At 38.9% G+C, this 12,902-nt stretch overlaps 1 protein-coding gene across 1 annotated transcript in view; it reads right to left on the bottom strand.

Moving 5' to 3' along the window:
- Positions 1 to 12,902, bottom strand: part of CDC73 (cell division cycle 73) — a gene marked incomplete at both ends in the record, with an annotated part of 96,972 nt that overhangs the window by 58,099 nt on the left and 25,971 nt on the right. Inside the window, one exon of the mRNA XM_079535173.1 lies at positions 8,511 to 8,575. Coding sequence (XP_079391299.1) covers positions 8,511 to 8,575 — 65 coding nt within the window. The remainder of the gene's footprint in view (positions 1 to 8,510; positions 8,576 to 12,902) is intronic.

Below are 12,902 nucleotides of genomic sequence, written 5' to 3' on the forward strand. Positions count from 1 at the left end.
TCCATTTCAATATACCAACTGCTTCAGATAACTTAGTTTTAGACATATACTATTTTAAACAGTAAGTACTGAAGATGAGCAAAAAAAAAAGAAATCTGAGAATATCTTTCACACGTTACAAGAAAACCAATATTTCTTTACTAAGAAGTTCACATTCACACTGTGTATGCATCTGTGCAAAAATTATTAGAAACCAGATTGTCTTTGCCTGGTAAGTATCTTCAGTGTCAAATCTCAAGTTGCACACAGACAGAGCTTACGTGACTTCAAATAATCTCTGAACTAAAAAAATCCAGAAAAACTCATTATCTTTTGGGAAATAAAGGGTGTGTAAAATAGGAAGTGATGAATGACAAGGAAAACAGACATGCACACTGACACATACGCAGGTCTCCCTGCCCTCCACACACAGTGTTTTCACGGAGGCTTTAGAGGAATCAAGACTGAAGACCCACTCTTCCAGCAGCAGTGATGGAAGTAGTTTCTGCAATAGCATATTGCTCAGTAAAAACATAAACGCAGCTCCAGATGGCAGCTCTGCAGATTGCAATCATAGGTATATTCCAGAAGGTATGATCAGCATTGCCTAAATGCTAGTTGAGTGAGCCATAACTAATGCAGAGTTTTTTATATTGTCTTTACAGCCATTTACCTAATGAGAAAGCTGAAAACAGAGCACCCAGGACCACTGATAGCAAATGTATGTCAGAACTCTGCCTATAGATTCTTATCTCATCAGAAGTACACAGAACACTTCCAAGTACCCCAAAAAAGGTGATGTGGATTCAAATGCAATAGCACGTGGCTACACAAAAGGCAGAGGCAGATGAACACACTGACAGGTTGAACAATAAAACTGCACAGAAGTGGAAACCAAGATACGTTCTGCCTTAATCAATTCCATTCTCGGGAAGTGCAAGAAGAAATTGCCTTAAAGGATTCGAATTATAACCTACTTTGCTATTCTGACAGGATCTTACCTTTGGTGATGTTGCACTATGTTAAATAGTGCCGAATGACATAATTTATAATTTATAGAAAAAACTGAGAACGAGGCATTACATTAGCACTTGATTAATACTTGCCTCTCAAGACCCATCTCAGTTGCGACCTCTGCAGGTCTGATGTGCTTAGAGCTGAGAAAGTACTTTGCCTTACATACTCACATGCCAAGAACACCTTATAACACAGTCCTTGTAACACACACCTGTCACAGCAAGCTAACAATTACACCTGTGAAGTTACATCTGCAAACAAAGTTGCCTGCACTGAGACATCCGCTGACTGCAATCAGAATGCTAACAGCCAGAAACTGAGAAGAGTTCTTTCAGAGAGAATAAAACAAATATGCAAGCACAAGAAGGAGGAAACAAGGTGGACCTTTAAAACGATAACTCCAGAACAAGATCCACAAATTAGAACTACAGTCCAAGACATTCAGGTAGGGCTTTGACAATAAGGAGAAAGCACAGATCTGATGAAAACAAAAGCTTGGGGGAAAGTTTGCTGTGGCTTAACTACAAAGTACCAGTAAGCTCCTTGAGTAATAGGCGCACCAGTGTGGACTCATTGACATGTTCCTTATTGCTTAAGTAAGTCAAGCTATCCTACTTTCCACGCTCAGAAAGAAAAAAAAAAAAAGGTATGACAATAATAGAATAATACATAATCAACTAACCAAGCAGAGAATTTGTTTCCACAAAAACTGAATTATCTGACTCTACTAAGAGGAAATAAATACTAGTGTCATATGGTCTAACTCCAATAGCAAATGAACAGAGAAGGAAATCTCGATTCAGCCATCTTAAGTTAGTTTCATAAACTCCTCAGCCAATTAATAAATATTTGAGCTCCAATTTTGATTTAGTCACTCTACCATAAATTGAGAAGCATGCAAAACTTCAGAAGTGTGTTACAGATTCTATTTAAAGGCAATGGGATAGTAACATCCATAATTACTGTAGCAAATGCAGGTGAACTCAGATGGAGAAACGGAAACATAAAAGAGTAATAGTGCCTTCTGGTCCCTCATCTTTCACATGTTCATTTCCACATCTTTACTCTTCCACATTCCAAATGCCCCCAGATGCTGCCTTCAGGGACCCAACAGGTTCCTTGTCATTGCCTTTAAGTTTCCATAATGAGTAAATGGAAATGTCACTAAGACTACGCTAAATTCAACTGCAAGCCTTACCAATTTTTTGTCTGAAGGCTCAGCACACTCATACTTCTGCCTTGCTGGGTTCTTTGATATCATCAGGCACTATTTAGTAGGAACACTGGCAACAATTGTTACAAATGTTATGAAAAATTTGGAATTCAAAACTTCCACTGAAACTACAACTTCTGCTTTAAAAGGCTATGATCCCAATCTCTTAAATAATGACTGATTTCAGATACACCTCAGCAGAATGTTGTAGCTTAGGGATCCCACTATTTCAATTGTTAAGGATAAGAGGTTAAAATATGCTTTTATCTAGATACCCCTTAGGAAAGGTTCATAAGACCTTTATGCTATTCAAATACTGTGAATGTATTTGAATGCTACACAATAGTTCTATTGTTTCATCATATTAGAAGTTTGCTGACAAACTGTCAATTGAAGATGCAGCCATTTCATACTTAGTGGATTTTTGGACTTAATTTGCAGAAGGAATTACATGGACAATACTGCTGAATGTATAAGCTGTGTAAAATGCATGATGTTTGGTCAGAACAATTAAGACAAATATAAACGTCTGTAGCTCGAGGTCAGCTAGCATCACTGCACAATGCTCTATACAACTTTTATTAATAGCTCGATCAATCTCAAGTCCTGAGAAATACAAATAGAACTAAGCATCTTTATGGGATGTGAGCAGAAGGTAGACTACAGTTATGAACGTGAACAAAATTTGCTAACAGTTTTATTTGAGGTCATGTTTCCCAGTAAGGCTGACTGCTGGAGCATTTGGAAAGGACCCAAGTCCCAGCTCAAAGTGTACAGGGCAGAAGTTTCTTGAAGGGAAACTCAGCTAACAAAGCAGCCAGGAACACTCACCCTTAGGTCAAGCAAGTCATCTTAAAATTCATACTAAGAGTTTTTAAGGCTCTCAAGCTTTTTTTTATTACTAATGCTCTGTAGGTGTCTGAAGTTCCTGTTCAATGTATAGTCAGAGATATTTGGATTCCCATACTTGGCACTTCTCAGTTTAAATTCCTCAAGGATCTTAGGTGCACACCACAAGCTCTCCTGGCATGCAGACACAACCAGGTTTTTCCACAGAACAGCGACTTCAGACACCTTCATTCAGTAACAAAGCTATGCGGCCTGAGCTCTCGCTCTCTTTTATTCACCAGCCAACAGAGAAAAGCTCAACTTCCAGATATGTGACTCGTTACATAACATCCACATTTTTTCTTGAATTTGCAGTTCTCAGACTCTAAACCTATTATGAAGAACAAAACAGGCAGTTCTATTGTATAATGCAGTACAATAGCAAGATAGCTTGGCACAGATATACATGATTTACAATCACTGAGAAAATGAGCACAGCATTGTTCAACCTAGCATTTTCTTGAAAGCAGCATTTGTGTGTCATTTTCCCCAGTTTTTATCAACTTGACTGTTTACATTGAAACTCTTTAAGGGAATCTTTATTTAATGTTTGAAAAACAACTGGGGCAGTAAAATGCCAACCACTGAAATGACTGTAGGGATCTTTTAGAGTGTAACAGTCTTCGGGAATCTTGGTTGCATTTCATTCACTGTTACTAAAGCACAGGGATACAGGCCACAAGAAGGGCCTGCTGGTCTGTTGCCCCAGAGCAGTCTAGGACAGCAGGAACACAATGAGGCTGTTGGGAGAATGGTTTGGTCAAACCCACCTCCAGCTCAAGGACGTTCCAAGCTAGTGCTCAAATTCTAGCTCTTGGACCCAAAGGACTAAGAACGGGTGGCTACTTCCCAATTAATTACACATAAACACGCTTACTATGAAAAAAATACAAGTCGTATGAAAACAAAAGTCTCTGCTTCAAGCATCATTTATGGAGAGCTCTCCCAATATCCAATTATTACAACACATTCCTCATCCTCTTTTGCTGGTTAGCAGCTAAACAAGCTCACAGTGGCCTCCCAAGGCACAGAGCATGCACAGAAAGTGATTGGGCCCACAGAGCAGGAGCCGTGGGCAGACTGACCTTACACTGGCGTGGGGAATAATGGCAAGCTTGTGCACTGCACTGCTTCAGAGGCTGCTGAGAGCATTTTCAAAGAGTCTGTTGTTTTGCTGACTCCTCCTTTAATACCAATCCATTCAAGTATTTTAATGAGATTATGACACATAAAACTGGTGATGCGGGTATAAGTAGTCTGCTCACCCCAATCTAATGTTGAAGCTGTGTTTTATTTTTATTTACTTCTGCAAGTTAAGTGCTTCAATATTAGCATATTAAAAGACTGCGTTCAATCCCATCACATGCTTTTGGGAAGTCATTAATGTAAATTTTAAAAAAATCTCATGATCTCCCTTATTTACATAGAAACCTCACTGTTACATAAAGTTACACCATGCTGCCTGCTCCTGCCTGTTTCCTCTCCACTGGCCCAATCTTTACAGCGCCAGAAACTCAGCCTTACCCCTCATTTTACAGCATGGTAATTCTTAAAAAATTTTTACCAGAGGTTAATGAAACCTCTTGCATTAAATAAGGAATTCACCAAGACTAGCATACTCCGATTTCGGGGGCAGCATCAGTAACATACTTTCATGAGTTAATACTCACATATGAGATTGATCAACAAGTGCTGAAAAATACCTCTGACCTTAGAGGTGCTAAAACATATTTCCAGTTCTTCTGAAAGGAAGCCTGCTTATAGAGTGGCTTATATTGGGACATCCAGTTTTGTTACTAAGTAAATTACCTCAATACCTCAGAGGACTGTTATATCCACCTGCTTACAGAACACTAAGAAAAACAAATGCCAACAGTTATTTCTGGCTGCATACAAGTGCAGATGATCAATGACAGATCCCATTAGTTACAGAAAAACAATAGACAAAAGGAGCTTCTCTGCTTCCGCAGCTTTGATTACTGAAAGAAAACAGAAATTAGAAAAAGGGGAGTATCCCAGCTATTAGAAAAAGCAAAGTAATTTCCATGAGGAAGGCCCCATTACAGTAACACACAAATCTTATTCACTTGCATCCAAGTTTCTATTAGCTCTGAATTATGGCTGACAGTCAGGACTCCCAGAAATGAAAGAAGCAGAAAGCCTGCCAAGGGGTATCAATCTATTCCTTTTTCCCATATTAAAGTCATGAAAACTTAAAATAATATTAAAAGGCAGATAAAACAAGCAGTGACTAAATTTGTCATGGAGAAACAAATATCACTTGCACATGCACGATGAATATAAAGCAAGCTCTCAGCTTTAAGAAGACATGCTTTAACAACCATCTATAAAATCCAGATTTACCAGATACATACAGAGCCAGTAACCTCTCCAGTATCCTAAAACAGATACAGGCAAGACAGCTTGTTTGTTCTAATCTTTGCATCTGAAGCTATTGCAGCAGCTAAGTACTTCATAATTCCTACTGACAGTAACCATCAGTCCAAACCTTAATTATATATCAAAAACAGCAGCAATCACCACCACCCAAACCCACTTTGTAGGCTTCCAAAGGATACTGGCTTAGTCTCAAAGCTAGCATTTCCCTTCAGTAAGTGAAAAGCAGAGAATGCCCTGAACTTGTCAAAGGCATACATGTAAGAAAGACAACGTCAAGAATATCTGTTTAAAATTCTCTCACAGCATTCCCTTGCATCCTACATGGTGCAAAACTATTAACAGATTTATCTTCCGTAATTCTGTACCTCTTAATCGATCCATTTCAAACAGTAAACTATTCTACTTAATGAAAACCAACCAACCAGAAGAAACAACACAGAAGCTGCACTGCTATACAGAGGGTCATGCTTTAGAATCAAGTCTGCAGGTAGATCTGGGGGTTTCTTAAAGTCACACTGCATGGTTTTCAACACGCTGCTGGGCTAGTTGAGCTACTATCACTAGCTTGGTGGTTTCCAAAACATCACCAGCCCATCAGGCAAACAGAAAGTGCCCCAGGTATTATCAAAGATGCCTTGTTACAAACAATTCCAGGTCCAGAATAATGAAGCCACAGCTTCATAAGAATTCATTAAATACGTCAGCTCTTCCTTAGACAAAGTAAGCACACCAATTAAGCAAAAACCCTGTTGCAGGGAAGAACTGCCAGCAGCACAAGTTATTTTAGCTGACATTACTTCAAAAGAGCCCACCATTCACCATCTGTTCTGGCACAAATTTTGAATGCTAAGAAAGTTTCCAGCATCGCTGATGAAAAGAAAGCAGTCGAAATGCAGAAGTTTGTTTCACTGTTAACAAGAACAAGCATCTAGGACAACTCATATTTCAGCAAGAACAAATAAAAAACTGTACTGCAAGCTTCATAAAATGAATTACAAAGAATTACACTAAGACATACAGTGCCAAGGGGAAGACATGTTGGGAAGATAACAGAGAGCAAATAAGAGACATGTTGCAAATTTTACATCCAAAGTGGGTGGGCAGCTCCAGACAGTGGGGCAACAGTTTGCACTGCAGGTAGTAATCATATGCCTATCAAGTTTTTCTGGTTGCTAACAAGATGGACGCTTTTGAAAACTAATGGCTCCACCAACCTGTTGAAGGGAAGACCTGCCAAAGTGAACTGTACAGATCAGACAAAAAAAAATAATAAAGGGCAAGGAGCAACAAGGAAGCCAAGGAAATGAGTGCAACAGAGAAAACAAAAGCAGGGATAGATTGGATTACCAATATGCAAATGCCCAAATGAACTACTTTATTAGATTAAATCATCTCTTTTAATATGCAAAGTGTAATCTACAGCAAAAATAATAAGAAAAAGAAACAAAGAGTGAAGATAAAGTAAAATACTTGATTCGCCTACCATGAAGCAATACTTCTTCAGAAACAAATTGTAAATGTCTTTCCAGAAACTTTTGGTGAAATCTCACTTGCATGACTATGTGAAGTTTTACTTCTCTATGTTCTAAAAGAATATGAGTTTAACAGGAAGAGATGAAGAAAGTTCAGATAGGAATTGAAAAATTATTTCACAACACAACTTGTTTAGCCAAGCCAAATAAGAAGTCTTATGAGAAGGACTGCACTGCCCTTTGTAAGAACATCAGTGAAAACAAACACCAGAGATGAAACAGAAGAGCAAAACAGTGATACAAAAATAAGTGCTTCAAAGTTCACTCACCATTTATCTGGAAATCAGAGGCCTGAGGTTTCAATCTAATGATAATCTGCCTAGCACTTCAAGCCCACTGAGAGGATGTCATTAATTCACAAACAAGATAATACAAATAATTGTTTCTGTGAGGATGGCAGAGAGGATATCACATACATAGGACACAATTCCAACACTATACCCCAGTTTCCTATGATTTAGCCAATGAGAATTAAATACTTCACCATAAATTTCGGGGAGAAATCACTTCCCTATTTCCTCCTACATTTATACAGCATTAAAAATAGAAACACATACACCTATAAAAAGACAACTAAGACTGTAAAGTGAAATTTGGCAACTTGTAGGAAATTAAGTATTCTACACCTAAATCTGAAGATTAAGGATTGGACCTATGTGGACTCATCACTGTGAGCAAGTCCGGACAAAAACAGATGACCACTTCTATGTCACGTAATTAATAGATTCATTCTCTCCATCCTGATATGAAAAACAAAGTCAGTAAGGCTGGGATTTAGTAGAGTACCTCATGTTGTCGATTCATCAGATTTATATAGGTATGCAGATGGCAAAAACTTTAATGAGGGCTCTGCATTAGTTCTGTAGCATTAATCCTACCCACCAGCAGATCAGAACAGTATTATTTTCAGAGCATTCGACCTATTTTCATAAAAGCAAAGAAACGTTGGCCCCAAAAATGAAGAAGTCTGCCCAGGGATCTCTCATCATTACATGGAACAATCCCCACATACAGCATGCTTAAGTCATATGAAAAGTAGATTTCACTAGGCCAATAATTTTCAACAGGTAAAAATTCTTCTGATATTTAAATTTATTTTTATTAAGCATGGAGTAGGAAATGCATCAATACTCAAAAATCTAGCTTTATTACTGAAGTTTTGTGAGTGTAGTTTCATCATGTATGAAAGATGTCCTTAACAGGAACACATAAAGCTAGACAAAAACCTCGGTCAACAACAGAAAGGCTATACTTCCACAAGACAAACTTGCCAGCAAAGTCTCCCTATTGAAAACCTTCAGACAAACCCCTTGAACCAAAATCTTTAAAATGAACCAACTGAATCAAAACACGTTTCACCTCTTCACACAGAAAAGCAATCATTACTTCTATTAATCAAATGAAATGTCTTACCTTAGGTAAGGCTGACAAGAAACACACGACCTCTATAAAACACATTTAAGAAAAAACCTTCAGCTTACCGTTACAGACTTCAGAGTCATTCCGTGATAGGTGCCCATGGTATCAATTTTAAAGCCCTCCGTTTCTGAAAAGCAGAAGAGTTTCCTGTAAGTCATTATGAGCATAGGAACATAATTTCTAAGTAGACAACATTAGAAATATATTTGAAATTATCTGTATAAGTAATACATATCGCTGCTGCATGTAAACATTCTGTTTATGCTATGAAACCTGGTTAGTATTTAGGAAATCTGTGTTCTCTTTAGGCAGAGGTCCACCTGGTATTTCTGCCTTCCGTAACCACAGTGGGCTTCTTCCGCCACATGGAATCGTTCTAAAGAAATGATGTGAATTTAAATCTTTGCAGTATATAGTATACTACATGCAGTATAATACGCATACAGCATCAGAAATTCTCTTCACTACCAAATGAAGAAGAAATTTGTTCTCAGAATGCATTATATTGCAACGCATTCAACTTATATGCGCGTGAATGCAAAAACATACTCCATTAGAAACTGCTTTAACAAACATAAGAACACAGCCATTTCCTATGATAAATCCACTTCTGCAGTGCATTAAAACAACATTGTCACTATCATCTGACATACACAGAATAGAATTCACATAAACTCACATTACCAAACTCAAAGTGATAAAAAGTTGTTTGGGTTTGTTTTTTGTTTTGGAACAGCATAAATTGAACCTTAATAAAACAAAGTGCCAAAAGCCTGCATGCGCTCAGTGACTAACCCTTCTGCTGAGAGCTTTCCGAGTTTGAAAAGTCCTTTTCTGTCCTCCTATTGTTAGTAATATACAACCTAAGTCAGCTGAATGTGGCCACCAGAATTTGTGGTAAAACTCTTCTCCACTTGCACATTCCCTGGTCTCATATATCCACTGTCAGCTGAATCGAGCAACCAACAGCTTAATTAAGTTCGTTCTTAAAGCGGCAAAGTAACCACAAGTCACTGGAGATAGACATGATAACCTATCAACACGATGGCTGTGAGCACATATACACACCTAAGCAACTCTTGCTCTATTTCAGCTTGTAACGATACTTGATACTGCACAGAAACCCTTATTGGGATCTGGAATACAATTATCATTTATTACACCATCTTCACAAAATTCATCAGCTTAAAAACTTACAAACCAAAAATAACACAGAATCAAGTTTAATGCTTGTACTCAAGCCTACAAAAAGTTGAAGAAAAATATCAGATTTTCAACAATGTTAGAGCTCCTTGTGTTTACCATGAGTAAATTAACTTAAATTGAAACCCACACAACCCTGTCAACAATGCAACATCCTGGGACACATTTATGGTTGTTCATCCTTTCTTCCTTTAGATGAGGAAGATTATCATACAGTTGCAGGAAATGAAGCAGAAAAGTTCCCCAGATTTTATGACTCTCCATTGCCTGGAGAAAGACACCCAAGAGATCAGAATTGATCATACTTCTCTCACTGCAGAGATGGGTATCTACTTTCAGAATGCTGTTTTGGGTTCTCTATCAGGCCTACCACCAAATCCCACACAGAGAAACCCAGTTGTTCTGCTGGTGCTGTCTGCCATGTCACAGGCCATTTCTCCACTCACTGCACAAACTGACCTCAGCTCCGTCCCTCCTTTATCTCAGCTTCTCAACTCCATCCCATTCTGCTGAACTTTATGTTTTCCAACCATACAGAGTTAATTTTGAGAAAGCAAAATGGAAGTACAGACCAGAGTACTGCCATCTTTACTATAAAAAAAAGGCTTTCCTTGTGAATTGATAACACCTTATTGCCTTTCCCTCCGAGTTCAATGTGTAATTACTCATAGCTCAGTGCTAAAGACAATGAAGCTCATCTGACCAGCATTCATGTGGATAACATTTTTCTCAGTGACAATGATACTGGTCACTGTTTCTGGGCAAGGAGCATATTAATATTACATGGGGTGCCCCAGGCCCTGTGGCGTGCTTGGTAGAGCTCCCTCCCTTCAGCTGAAGAGATGTCTTTATTGACCTGGGGTGAACAAATTGGTGATGTATAATCTAGGACGATGGTTGCTTGCAGACTGCAGACAATTATTAACAGAGGAACCTTCCCCCTTTCTCAACTGGCCTACTATAGTTTCCTCCTAGCAGTAACATAGGAAATTCCCACCCATTTCAACCAGGCAGCCCTTAGCAAGGCCAGCAAGCAGCACCCGCATGATGCCAGGCCTACCTCAGTTCCTTCCCTCCCAGCACAAACCCTCGTTCTATCATTAGTTCAACACATTTATTTTGCATTTCAATTATTGCTTTCCACCAGGATCATTATCTACTTTGTCCCGAATAAAACCTTGCGCTCCTCCTGAATTAATGAAAAAGCTAACCCATGACTCCATCAGCACCACAAAGGGAATAAAAGCTCAGAGCTAGCAGCACAGTTAGAAAGTAAATCAAAGAGGAGACAGGCACCTAGCAGGGAACCAGCTTGTGTTCAACCTCTAATGGTTTCATCTTTCAAAAAAAAAAATCTACTTAAGTTCAATTTGCCCTGGTTCATACAGTGAGCCACAAGAGCCACTAAATATGGCCCTGGGTCTCACTCACTTCCTGCTCCCAGCCTTGTGCCAACCCTTCCTTCCAGGAGTGAGTGACTAGGATCCAAAGAGCCAGCTGGTGTAGCAAGCATTAAAGAGTGGGCTCCTAGCCTGCTGAACATTTCCAGCACGGATACAAGCCTTTCAATGCTATTTAGCAGCTACTTAGGAGGTAAATAAAACATTTCTGATCATCAGTAAATAACAGCATAGTGCCTCTACTATTTACTTATCATTGATTAATGTAAATCTAAAATAAATGAAATGGCCAGAAGAGAATGCAGGTGTCCACATGGATTCCTGCAAACAGTTACCGCAGCCACTATGAGGTCTCCAAGGGACGCCAGGGCCTGCTACCTGCAGACAGGGTTAGGTCTGCAGAAGAAACCACCTCCTAAACAGCTCAACAGCTCTCAAATTCCCTGCCTCAAACTCTTAAACAAATGACGGATGAGAGTTAAGCACTGGCAGCTTCTAAATAACCACAGCAACTCTCTTAACTGACAACAGCATGGACACTCTTACCTCAGAAGTTTCTCCCTGATCCTCTCATTCATCTCATTTTCCATGTGATATTTCTAACAGTCACTTGCAGAAATAAATGCTGCTGACTGCAGGAGCTCTGTCACTTCTAGTCATACCATTTTTAGAAGGTCGTAACTGTTTCTACGCACAGCACCTTCAGTTCCACTCCCAGCATACAGCCTATGCAAAGCTGACAAATGCTTCCAAGTCAGGAACTCCACAGTAATGGCTTCATTCCCATTTCAAAAATTACTGAGTCTGTTAGCCAGCCTTCTGCAGCTGTTTGTAGAAGACATTCAAGGGCCAGTACAAAAGGCAGAGCAGGAATTCTTCCCATAGAAGCTGGGGGTAGAAGCTGACCCTGACACAGCTGCTCAAAAGCACTCCAGGGACACAAAAGGACCCATAGGCCACAGTAAAGTGGAACAGAAAGCCAAGCAATCTGGAGCACCAACGGACATGTCCCCACCATTCAATAGTATAAATGCTGCATCCTCCCCTTGACAAAGAACAGAAATGCAATGCATTTTTTCTGTGCCTTCCTCGCCAGCTCAAACCTGTGCTGCTGAGTCATGCAGCAGCATGGATGTAAAAATATTAACAACTGGCTGACAATTAGTTGGCAACTCCAGTTCCAAAATCACATCTTCATTGATGGGAATGGAAGAAAGAGTTAAATTTATAAGCTATCTACTAAGAAGAGGGTATTTAAGAAGAGATTCTTTAAGAACAGCGCCAAAATGGCAAAACTTCAGATCTCTATTTTTAAACTCTGAATTAGAAACAGAACAACTGCTAAAAAAGCTGCTTAAGAGTCTTCAATAACTTCTCTTCCTCCAAAGACTACAAAATAGTTAGGCTATCACAGAAACTTCATTTAAATAAAAAAATCCCACATTAAATATTTAAAAGAGTAAAGAACGCAAGCAAAACTTATCATTAGTGTATTGCAGCAAAAACATTACAACTTTTTCTGTTTGCCAAATATAACGTTTTATAAACATATCAAAATTGTTCAAATGATCTTCATCAAGGTACGTCTAAAACCTAGATCAGAAGAGACTAAACACAACAACTACCACATAATCAGTTCTAGTGCTTCAAAACAAACTGTTACAGCTAACATTAAGACTATCTATTCCCCTCCAGTTATTGCATGTATTATGATCACAATTTCACAGTTCTATGACCCAAAAATCATCAAAAGAAACATATACTTTTCCTGTATGGTTCACCACTTGTTACCTTTCTAGAATCACCGTATATCAACCCAAGTGCTTCTCTCACTTAAAAGATACCAATTAC

The sequence above is a fragment of the Tetrao urogallus genome, assembly GCF_951394365.1.
Source record: "Tetrao urogallus genome assembly, chromosome: 5".
NCBI lineage: Eukaryota > Metazoa > Chordata > Aves > Galliformes > Phasianidae > Tetrao > Tetrao urogallus.